This window comes from Sparus aurata, chromosome 1 (genome assembly GCF_900880675.1).
Source record: "Sparus aurata chromosome 1, fSpaAur1.1, whole genome shotgun sequence".
Classification (NCBI taxonomy): Eukaryota; Metazoa; Chordata; class Actinopteri; order Spariformes; family Sparidae; genus Sparus; species Sparus aurata.
Genome location: NC_044187.1, coordinates 36,452,684 through 36,465,223, shown reverse-complemented (window position 1 = coordinate 36,465,223; position 12,540 = coordinate 36,452,684). Strand labels below are relative to the sequence as shown.

The following is a 12,540-nucleotide window of genomic DNA, read 5'->3' as shown; positions in this document are numbered from 1 at the left end:
GACTCTTCCTGGTGTGACAGGGAAGTAAACCGTGCTGTTAAATTTGTTTTACATGTATGCAAATTTGGTCACATTTTCAGAAGACCTATAGTAAATTCAGTTTTGAATTCATTTGTGACAAAGTAGTGTGTTCAACTCACTTCATCAAAGAAAAAGGAGAGTTTCAGAAATCATTGGAACTCAAGACTGCCATGATATACATGTTCTTCACAACTTTGACCATGACTATATGTAATGTTCATGTTTATGGAGGTAAAGTTTTTTTTTGTTTGTTATTTGCTTCTGTGTTTAACAGCCACTCTCTCTCTCTAGCTAGTCCATGCACACACTACACACTGCCTTTTTCCATTAAGGAGCCACGCTACTCTTTAACACATAAACACTTGAGACAGTGCCCTTGTATTTTATTTTTTTTCCAAATATATTTTCCATTGAACAAGTTTCGCAAAGCACATAAAAGACAAAGCAGACAAGTACAGCGCCAAAACAATTCAAGGTGCAAAAAAGGCAGCTGAACACAACAAGAAATGAGACTGCCGTTAAAATTAAATAAGAAACAAACAAACAAACAAATAAAATAAAAAAAATAGTTTCAGGGAGCATGTATTGGAAAGCAAACTCTATATCTGGAATGCCGTACATACATATCTTGAACAAGACAAGTGGCTATTCCCCAACTCTTTTATTCAGACTAAATCCATCATTCCTGATTTCATCCTCTGGGCATTAGCAGCTCCCAGGTGGTCATAGAAAGAGTCCCAGATCCTGTAGAATTCAAAGGACTTGTCCTTTAAGGCTGTGGAAATGCTTCAAAATGAATGACATTTGTCACAGTACACAATCACTGATTCAGCGTTGGAGCTTTATCAGTGATCCAAATGAGTAGAATACACTTCTGGGCAAAGTGCAGCAGAATATTCTAAAGTTTTCTGTTACGAAGATCAGCAGGTATCTCATCAATCAGTCCCAGCAAGCAAGCCCTGGCACCAAGATGTACAGGGCACCTAAAGATCTTATCACGCTGTTAAGCAATTGTGATCCAAAACTGTTGGACATGGTAGAAGCTCCACAAACAATGAAAAAATGAGCAAACAGCAGATTGACACGTAGTACAAAGTTCTGATATGGCAGGATTAATTCTGTGTCCTGCTTCAGGAGTAACATAAATTCGATGTAAAATCTTAAATTGCCGCTCAGGCTGAATTAGATGCTAAGACATTGGTAGGCTGGATACCCAGGGGATCCCAGTCCTCTGGTTCTATTATAGTACCTAGGTCAGATTCCCATTTGCCTTTAAAGTTATTGGAGTTGTCCTCCCTGAAGCTGCACAGTAACATTGATGACACCAAACTTGTTTTTAACTTGCTGAAATGAGAGGATCGAGACACCTTGAACCATGTCTCTAACTACTCTTATGCTTCTGTGGCTCCAATCAGCGAGACCAGCCCGAAGGCCAGGTGGGAAGTCTGGGTTATCATGAAGAGGGGTTAATAACGAACAAAGAAAAAATTGTACCCTTCTAACTTCCTGACCTGCCTACAAATATTTAACATATTCTTTAAAAACAAAGTGTCTTTTATCAATAAAGATAATTTTTCAGGAGAAATACACAAGTGGTTGCACGGGGGGATCCCATCAAAAGAGGCTTATTCACGACAATGCCAAGTAGATTTATAGTCCTGTATGAACCGTTCCACGAAATATTTGAACTGTGTGGCACAAAGATCAAAGAAAATAACAGACCAGCTCAGCCACCACATTTGGCAGGCAGACTTAGAAAACTGCATCTTTGCACCGAATAAATGATATGATAGAACTGTTTAGAAGTATTTGAAAGCAATACAAGAGACTCTGGAAAATATTCATTGTAATCAGATGGATATGGCCTAGTAATGATAGGGGTAGGCCAGAGGGTAGACAGCAATGCGAGCTGACCGAGCATCCGATATCTGCCATTACTACATCCTTTCAATTTCAGCTTGCATGAATACAGCCACCTCTTCCTGCTTGTGTGGTTTTTCCTTCTGAACAGAAGTTTTTGGCACAATCTCTTCTCTTCGAATCTCTTTTCTTTTGTAACAAAGAAATTATTTCTCTTTTAGCTCATATGTAGGTGATATTTGATATATGTAGGATATATTTTGATATTTAAAACTTTAAAATATTCATCTGTTTTCAGGACCTAGAGATCCGTAAGGAGCGACGCATTATCTTGGATTGTGAACAAGACAAAGTCAAAGACATAATGGAACAGGTTGGTCTCAATTGGTCACATTTACTATTACTACTTATATGAATAGATTATCTAATTATATAGATAATCATATTCATCCTTCACCAAGATTCTTCGGCCCCTTCAACATGCTTATGATCTCTCCTTTTGCAGTATATCTCTGTCAAATATAGTACCATTTCCCAACGTACTCTTTAGGTGATCTGGAAGTTTATGGTTGCTGAATTATTCTACCAAATTGCATTATGTATTATGTTTATGGTTTAAAAAAGAAAATACTTCTTCCTGTACATTTACTGAGGTTAACCTTATGTAGTTGGTTTTTCAATACCTTTTTCTCAGCACCTGAACACCAGGCTTTATACCGTGCCTCCTTATCTGCAAATAACATTGTATGCTGTATTTCCTTGTGGTGAAATGTGATTTTTTGCGATATAAGGACGTAGGAGAAATTGTTCTCAGGCACAAATCTTTGGTTGTAATCAGTGGGTCCAGGTTTTTTGCACTGATCCTCCTGATATTCTTCAAGAAAGTCAAACACACATTGAACACGCTGATATCAGAACAAACCCTACCACCTACTGAAGAGACACTACAGCTATTCAGCTAGCAACAGCTAGCCTGGAAGCTCGTCGGAAATTACACTCTAGAACAGAGCCACTCACCCTGTGTAAATCCTACATAGGAGACAAATCAACACCTATCAACGAGTGTTGTTCCCTTGCAAAAAGTCCAGCTTGGTGCTGGTGTTGTCCAGCGGTAACATCTGAAAACAGGACAAAGGTTTTAATCTCTATCCAGCAATTAGCAGACAAAATGGTTTAGAGCTGCATTGTGTCACTAGACTGTTGAATACTGATTTTTGCTAGCTTTGACTTTGATAACTGCTATAAATAAAGAACTGCTAATAAATGTAGCCCTATTCAGTACTGCAAACAATGTGACTTTAGTGGGCCATAGTGTCACTGTCCAGTAAAAACTGAGGATGTTATAATGTAATTATTTTGCATAATTATAAGCTGCTTGCTTTTTAACTGTTTGACAATTTCTTTTATAATTTGTCGTTGTTTATAATTGACACAGTTTGCAATATTTTCCCACCAGGTGATCACTATAGGCAGGCATGTGAAGGGATACCACTATATCATCGCTAACCTGGTGAGTCTCCGTTTTTCTCTAGGTTCAACCTGACCAAATACTGATCAAATATTGTTAAGAATGTTGTTCGATCAGGTGTCAAATAGCAGGTTTACAGTCAGTAACCCGCTCGCTGGCAGAGTAAGCAATCACATCAAAGTAAGCTGCAGCAGGGCAGGTAACAGGCACGCATATTTACAAAGAGATAATAAGCGGGCACATATTGCTGTAGTAGTAAGGCTCATTGAGCAAGATAAATGATTTGGCAATGGGTGATCTTTGACTGACTGATGACAACTGAGAGAGACATAAAATAGTTGTTTGTAATGGTTTTAATTGAGTAAAGAGTGTGTCACAAAGGTTTTGCAAAGCATTGCATTTGTAATTACAGCCAAATTATTTTTATATGCCTTATACACAGCATACAAACTGTTTTGGAATCAGGGTTTGAAGTAAATGTTAGCTAATGTTAGCATAGCGCCATAGCAAAGTATAGCAAGATAAAAACAAAGCTTATTTTTGCTGATAATTTTGTTGATAATAAGTTTAATTTGTTGGTTGTTCTGTGGTTAATATGCCTCTGTTTTATAAGTGAATGACACACAAACATGTACACACACACGGTATGTGTCTGCATGTCTGTCTAATGCCCTCTCAACAGGATGGTAGTTATAGTAATAGAAGTTGTTGATGGTGTGTTAACCATCATTGTTTTTCACTGTGATATACAGTCAAACATGGATACCCCTCTTACCATTCTGATTAATATGTGGGCAAAATTATTGAGACACAAATCATGGCCCTGCATGGTCCCGGGGCTCCATTAGACCCCGACCCAAAATAAGAGACATGACAAACATTTGTACAAAAGCTTCAAATAATTTTTTTCTTCTTTGTTCATGTTGTTGGTTTGTTCCAGGGCTTTGTAGATGGGGACCTCTCTAAAATTCAGTATGGAGGTGCAAATGTGTCTGGCTTTCAGATAGTAGATTTTGATGATCCAGTGGTGGCCAAGTTTGACCAACGATGGGAGGCTCTGGAAGAGAAGGAGTATCCTGGAGCTGATACACGGATCAGAGTAAGATTTGCTCATTCAACATTAGTTCATATGGTGTTCCATTTGATTTGAATTGTTCTAGGGAAAAAAAAATCTGTGTGAAGAGGTTTCAGATTACATGGAAATACTCCAAAGATCAGAATAACATTAATGCTAATATTTTTGTGGCTGGGCAACCAGCATATACAACGCTCTTTCCACTCTTTCTATCTTCCTGACCTTGAAATTGTCTTTGCTTGTGTGTGTGGTATTTTTGTGCCCAGTGGGAGAAGAGGCACAGAGGGGTTCATTTAAATGAACCAGCATAAACTGAGTTTTTGGCATTTTTGTGGAAACCGGGTCTCATACATTGCATTGAGAATAGACATATCAGAAATATGTCTGTTTCTTCTGAAATGGGGTCCTTTATGATTGGAAGATCCCTGTTCTTGTCAAGAATTTTATGGGTTTGACTTTTTTTCTGACAGCCTTCACCTCAGTGTGCCAATGTTTTTGTAATCTCAGCTCAAGCTTGAACATATAATACTCTTTGCCAATGTTTCTTTGTCTTTCAGTATACATCAGCCCTCACCTTTGACGCTGTTCATGTGATGACTGAGGCGTTCCGCTTCCTTCACAAGCAGAGAATTGACATGAGTCGTCGTGGCAACAGTGGGGACTGCCTAGCCAATCCAGCAGTGCCCTGGGCCCAGGGGGTGGAGATTGAACGTGCCCTCAAACAGGTAACCATGGATTTAGTCCCTCCTTAGTAAAAAGAGATAGACTGACCCTGTTCTATTAAAGCTAATAGAAGTCAGTGTTTGCTTTTGGTGAGGAAGACATTTGAAAAACTAAGCTGAAAACAAAGACTGCACTAAAAACCCTTATGTGTGTAATCGCTTTAAGAAAGCTATGACCTCCGAGATGTCAGGATTTTTAGCCTTGGGTCATTGCAGCCCTGTCCATTCATTTAATTGCTGCGATGGCTCAGTGGTGCTGCTAATACAGAAGGCTCCAGCAAATAAAAGCAGGGATATCCAGCAACTACAATTCTTGACAGGAAATGCCCAAAGGCAATATCCATGCCTGTCAGGGCACTAGTTCTAGCATTCTGTTGGCCCTTTCCAGGGATAGCAGCCGCATGTAAACAGATATGGTCAGGTCCCCCTGGTACACCAGTTTTCCAAGAATGATTCCTCCACCTTGCCTTTAGATCTCAGCATTTGTTTTGTGGTAACTGATTCTTGCTGGCTAGTTTCCCTGCTGAAAAAAACATCATAGACCCGCATGATTTCCATGTTGGTCTATGCTGGTTAGTCCTGGTTTGGCGCTGGTTTAGCTGGTGGACCAGCTTCATCATGCTGGTCCACCAGCTAAACCAACCAGCTAGACAAGGTCCCATTAATTATACTGGCCTACCAGCATAGTCTTGCTGGTGACATTGCTGGTTATTAGATGCTGGTGACCAGCATCCAATCACCAGCATCCCAGCATCCTCCAATCACCAGCATCCTGTGCTGGTGCTGGTATGCTGGTCACCAGCTATGCTGGTCTATACTGTTTTTTCCAGCAGGGTTCTCCCCTCTGCACTGCAGCGACAGGGTATTCAATTTAATTCCATCAGTTCTGACACATAGCTCAGTTTAAACTGCCATAATATCAGACCCAAAAGATGCTAGCTTGTTTTCCAGAATGGCCCTGACCACTGTATCCAGCATGCTGACAAAGGCCACTCATACGGTGGGGGGCAATATGTAGCATTAGCAGTAGCAGGCATGCTAAGCTGCACACCTGGCTCAGCAGCACCCTCTGTAATGGAGTAATATTAGCTGATGTAAGCATTCAAGGTTAACTTGTGTTGCAATAGCAATCTTCCTCTCCATGTCACCACACTTGCCCTACTAATTTACTTTTTCAAGGCAGCTCTCTTTGCCGATTCTTTTCTTCAAGTGTTTTCCTTCACTTGGAGTGGGTTATGTGCAAGGGTAAATTTGCTAGTAATTGATTTAATTTGTAGATAGGCCAGAAACGCTGCTTCTGGTAGTCCAAATTCTGCTTTTACATCAGAGAAAGGACAGATACCATTTTCATTGCAGAGCTGGCCTATGGTGAGAACGCCTTTATGTTGCCATAATATATTGTTTAGTGGCTTACCCCCAGCAGTCAGTAATGTATTAAGCCAAATAGGGCATGATGGTAACATTAGTCCATTTATACCCAATCTTTTGTGAAATAGTTTGGCAATAGAGCATGAAAATCTGATAATGCTGTTATTGAGGGTGGCTGGGGGTTTAGTAGAGTACCATAATGAAGCTGGTGTAGTGACTTTGGTTTCAAGTATAGTTTTCCTCTCTAACCACTCCCAGCCCCCCTTGACGGGATCAGATTTGTATGCCCTGGCAAGGGGGTATCTTGCATTAAGCGATAGATAATAAAAGTACACATCTGGCACCCCAAGGCCTCCTTGAGATCTTGGTGTTGTAAGCTTTTTATAACCTATTCTCGGTTTTTGATTGTTCCAAATAAAATGTATAAACAATGATTTGATTTGTTTAAACCATGATGGAGGGAAAAAAGTGGGGATGGCTGATAAAATATACATAATCCTGGGTAGAATGTTCATTTTAAGTGTTTTAACCCTTCCCCTTATTGATATGGGTAGAACAGTCCATCTTTTCAGATCATCTTTAATCTTGACTAACAATTTAGAGCCATTTGTAGTAAACATTTCAGTAATTGGAGAAATAATATCTATGCCCAAATATTTCATACCTTTGCTTTTCCAAATAAAGGGTGTGCCTGCTAAGTGTACTTGAGATGTTTGTTGATTCAAGGGCATCGCCTCACTCTTACTCCAATTTATCTTATAACCTGAGAGGTAACTGAAGTTTTCCACTAGTTCAAGCAGGGCAGGTAATGACTCTGAGGGTTCATTTAAAGTGACTAATATGTCGTCAGCGTACAAATTCAATTTGAAATTATAGTTATGCATTGAAATCCCTTTGATTTTGTTATTGGTACGTATTGCACAGGCAAGTGGCTCTAGAGCAAGAACAAATAGCAATGGGGAGACGGGGCATACTTGATGGACCCCACAATGTCGACTAAATGGAGCAGATATCAGCCTGTTGGTTTTGACGCTTGAGACCCAGTGCATAAAAAATGGGCCAAAATTAAATTTAGATAATGTAAAAAGCATAAATTACCATTCATTGCGGTCAAAGGCTTTCATTGCGTCCAAGGACACGGCGATTGCAGGAGTTGTGAGGTTATTTGCAGCTGTTATGACATGCAAAAGCCTGCGCATATTATTGGCTGAGACCCGTCCTGATATGTACCCCACTTGGTCTATATGAATCAAAGATGGAATCACTCTCTCCAGTCTAAGAGCAAGTATCTTTGCTAGAATCTTCTAATCATTATTTAAAATACTGAGAGGTCGATAGTTTTCCATCTTTTTATGGTCTTTTCCAGGTTTGGGCAAGACAGTAATGATGGCTCGTCACATAGAGGGAGGCATCAGTTCAGTTTCAATTGCCTCATTGAAGAGCATTAAGAGAATAGGTGAAAGATCTTTGCTGTAGCGTTTATAAAATTCTATAGTGAAGCCATCTTCACCAGGGGTTTTACCTGATGCTAGTTTGCTGATTGCTTGCTCAATTTCTGACTGAGTGATAGGAGACTCCATCTCTGCATTATCACTGACACTAAGAGCTGGGAGATCCAGCCCATTAAAGAATGTGTTAAGATCTTGATCCTTTGCCTTATATTCCGATGTATAAAGATTAGAGTAAAATTGTTTAAATGCCAAGTTAATGGAGGTATTATCAGTATGAGGAGTGCCTTCGCTATCACTAACAGCTGGTATAAAGTGCATATTCTCCACTTGCTTTAATTTGTGGGCGAGCATTTTGCCTGCCTTATCACCTGATTCGAAATGTCTCTTACGTAGCTGGAAAAGAGCATTAGCTGTTTCTTCGTGCAACAGGCTTTGCAGGTCAGCTTTAACCGTGAATATAGACCTCCTTAGTTCCAAATTAGAAGGGTTGGACATGTGCTGTTCCTCTAGAGCTTTAAGTTTGTTGCCAAGTTTAATTTTTCTTTCCATGTGTTTCTTTTTTTCTGCTGACGCATAACTAATCACCCATCCCCTACATGTGGCTTTGAAGGCTTCCCAGACAGTGGAGACTGAAGAGACTGATTTTAAATTTATATCAAAGAATTCAATAGTTTTTTTTTTCTATAAGATCAGCAAAATCAACATTCTTTAGTAGAGAATTGTTTAGCCTCCACTTTTTGGTTTTATACATACTGGGTGATATGATATGATGGGAAAAAGTGAACAGAGACAGGTGCATGGTCGGATAATATGATGCTGTGTATATGGGCATCAGTCACATTCTGGATAAACTGCTTGGACATTAATATGTAATTGATTCTTGAATAAGAATTATGTACTCTAGAGTAGTAAGTATATTCTCGTACATCTTGGTTCATCAGGCGCCAGATGTCAGTTATTGCCAGTAGTGATTGTAGCTCTTCCATTGCTCCTCCAGAGGTTCTGTCCAAGGGCAATGGGGAACTAGAGCGGTCTACCAGTGGGTCTTGTACCAAGTTAAAATCCCCACACATGATGATAGGGCCCTCTACAGCTTTAGTGATAATAGAACCAAGGGATGTAATGAAAGTTGCCTGTGTAGTATTGGGGGCATAGACGTTAATGAGAGTACACTTGACATTGTATAGAAAGCCAGTTATAATAATATATCTGCCCTCCTTGTCTATTATGCTCTGGCTTAGTTTAAATGGGATATGTTATGCTATCAAGATACATACTCCCCGAGATGTACCTGTTCCTGGAGAGGAAAAGATCTGTCCTACCCATTTCTGCTTTATATTCATAGACTGTACATCAGTCAGGTGAGATTCCTGTAACATAGCTATGTCGCAGTTCAGAGATTTTAAATGTGCAAGGATTTTATATCTTTTTTCAGGGTTTTGGGCACCATTGACATTCCAGCTCACCACTCTGATGTTACTAATAGTGTTGTTCATACAAAGAAGTGGGCAGAGTTGGCATATAAAATCCCCTACCATGCTTAACCCATTTAGGCCTGTGGCCGCCTGAAAAAAAAAAACCCTAAAACCTATGGCATTTCTATAAATGACTCTCTAAAACCTGAAGGTTTTCTGAATTTTTTTTTAAAAAGTGCCAACGTTTACAAAAAATTTAATTTATCAGGCTCTGTAACAGATAGAAAGATGAAATAAAAATCATTTGAAAGATTACACCATTGGCTATCTATAAATACATCCCTGCCTGGAGTGACGTCTAGGTCACTCCAGGCAGGGATGACTGGGTAGGGGGGACTGGGGGGACTTAAAATAGTGAGGCAAGTGCCTCTGTATCCGCGAAGGAGAGGTGAATACAGACGAGGCTAGTGCAATAGGCCCGTGCCCAGGCCCTACATTGTAAGGATTTCAGAAACCAAAAGAAAAATAATAAAATAAGGCATAACATTACTTTAGTGGGGGTGTCAGTTCTATAATGAAAGTACCTCAAACCCTTTTCTATGCATGACTTAACATGTTTCTTAATGCACATTGGGCAGTCAAAAAGATAATAAAAATAATAATAATCATGTTTATAGTGTCAGAATGAAGATAAGACATAACTGTTCTTTTTTTCCCCCCTTTCCTTTTGTTCCTCTTTTCTTTTTTTATGCATTTTAGCAGATTATGCCATATTTTAGTGTTCTCATACCACTCAGAAGTAGTTAGGTATCTTGGTTTTTAGGTCTTCGACAGCTTCATGTAGAGAGGAGTAGATGCGCTGCTGCCCATCTCCCAGGGTGACGCGCAGCTTTGCCGGGTAGATCGTGCCGTACTGTAAGCCGGCTTTCCGTAGCGTCTTTTTGATGTCCACGAAGCTGGAGCGCTGTCTTTGAATCTCGGCTGATAAATCCTGGAAGACCGAAAAGTGATGCCCTTCCCAAGTGAGTCGCCCCTTCTTTCGTGCCGCGGTGAGGATTTCTTGTTTGTCGCTCCATCGTAGTAGTCTGATGAGAATGGGACGCGGTGGTTCACCTGTAGCAGGTCTGGGTCTGGATGTGCGGTGTGCACGCTTGACATCAGGAGGTGCGTTGGTCTTGTCAAGGATGTGGCAGAGCAACTTTCCCACAAAGGCCACTAACCTGTTGCCTTCCAGGCTCTCAGGAATTGAGGTGAGTCTTAAATTATTGCGTCGAGACCTGTTTTCAAGGTCATCAATTTTTTGAAGTAGCTGTTGAATTGTCTTGTCATGTCGTTTCGCCTGGTCGGTGGCTGCTTCAAGCGTGTCTTCCAGTGTTGATATGCGTTCCTCTGCGGTCGTAATTCTCTGATGGATTGCTCACGTGTCCTCGTTCAGGGTCTTGATTGCCTCGGCAACGCTGTCAATCTTCTCATCAACTTTGTTACTGAGCGTTTGTAATTGGAAGAGTAGCTGCTGAACCCATTCTGGCGTGTCTGAGCCGTCAAGCTTGCTTTTATTTCTCATCGATCGGTTTATTTGTGCAGATTCTGACATGGCCGCAAACTTACTTGGTTCCAACAAAGTTTTGTGGCGGAGTTTTGAGTTGTGGTTTCTCTGTTGAGGATTTTAGAGGAATTTAAGGTCTGAGCACCGGAGCTGTTTGTCTAGCGTGGCGTCTTCACCTAAAGCATCGCGAGACTCTTTTTTCTAAATACACACATATATTATATATATATATGTGTGTGTGTGTGTGTGTGTATATATATATATATATTTATATATATATATATATATATATTTATATATATTTATATATATATATATTTATATATATTTATATATATATATATATTTATATATATATATATATATATATTATATATATATATTTATATATATATATATATATATATATTTGACGTCTTTGGGGCACACTACCTTGCTGGGCATGACCCACCCTACTCTGCTTCTGATTTGCTACATCCTGCTCATTAAATAATGCACATGTCAGGTGCAACTCCCAACTAAGATTGAACAGAGGCGAGGTATCCCACTTCCCACTTATCACCCCTCTATCCCTCTCCCCTTCATCCCTAATCCTTTAAGTCCTCAGTCCTTTGTCCCTCTGCCCTCATCCCTTCATCCCTTACGCTTTTTCACCTCAACCCTTCATCCTTCGACTTTGCCCCCTAAGCCACAATCAACTGATCTCTATTAGTGAATGTGATGTAAGGTGTGTAAAAAATCACATTCGAAATTGACATCCTAAATTGCTTAGCACTGCTGACTTGAACTTGGTCTGTCATTAAAATTAACCTATGTAACCACACAAATATGCAGTGACATTTTTGATTATCTGTAGATTTGTTGAGGCCAGGCATTTTTATTCAAGAATGTTTGTATTTTAATTGAAGAGTTATATAAAGACAATTGACTTGGCTTTTGACAGTTTTTTTTTTTAATCCGCTGAGGTGCAGGAAGGTTTCTTCCACCACATTTCATAATATAATTGCAAGATCACTCGTCATACTTATTTATGTACTAGTAGTTTCACCACATTTTTTAATTTTCTTGTTGGATGTGTTTGGTTGCGGCTCTAAAAACCTTTGTCTCTGTGTGTGTCTATAGGTGCGCGTAGATGGCTTAACGGGTAACATTCAGTTTGACCAGTATGGCAAGAGAATCAACTACTCAGTGACAGTCATGGAGCTGAAGAACAATGGGCCTGTAAAGGTAACTTAAGAATCAGTTTGCCATTATGAATACCATGATGGTATGTAGATATGTGAAAAATATATGAAGAGTCAATATCTGTGTGTGTGTGTGTGTGTGTGTGTGTGTGTGTGTGTGTTTGTTTCCTTAGATTGGATATTGGAATGAGGTGGATAAGATGGTGGTGACAAAGACAGACCTATATCCTAATGACACCATGGGAATGGAAAACAAGACAGTCGTCGTTACAACCATTCTGGTAATGATGCAGAATGTAACAGTTGCAGTGGAATTAGCCAAAATACAAAGGCTGTATTTTCTGAACATTTAAACCAAAATGCATTAATATTAGTCACATGGCAATATGGAAAACACATTTCAATTCATACTTAAGCAAGTCATTGTTAG

The 12,540-nt window shown here is 39.7% G+C and overlaps 1 protein-coding gene across 4 annotated transcripts in view; it reads left to right on the top strand.

The window, feature by feature from the left end:
• Positions 1 to 12,540, top strand: part of LOC115591152 (glutamate receptor 2-like) — a 79,721-nt gene that overhangs the window by 21,122 nt on the left and 46,059 nt on the right. For all 4 annotated transcript variants that reach the window (XM_030432902.1, XM_030432894.1, XM_030432889.1 and 1 more), the window contains exons 5-10: positions 2,180 to 2,254; positions 3,338 to 3,391; positions 4,290 to 4,448; positions 4,982 to 5,149; positions 12,049 to 12,153; positions 12,284 to 12,391. In XM_030432902.1, the coding sequence (XP_030288762.1) occupies positions 2,180 to 2,254; positions 3,338 to 3,391; positions 4,290 to 4,448; positions 4,982 to 5,149; positions 12,049 to 12,153; positions 12,284 to 12,391 (669 nt within the window). The remainder of the gene's footprint in view (positions 1 to 2,179; positions 2,255 to 3,337; positions 3,392 to 4,289; positions 4,449 to 4,981; positions 5,150 to 12,048; positions 12,154 to 12,283; positions 12,392 to 12,540) is intronic.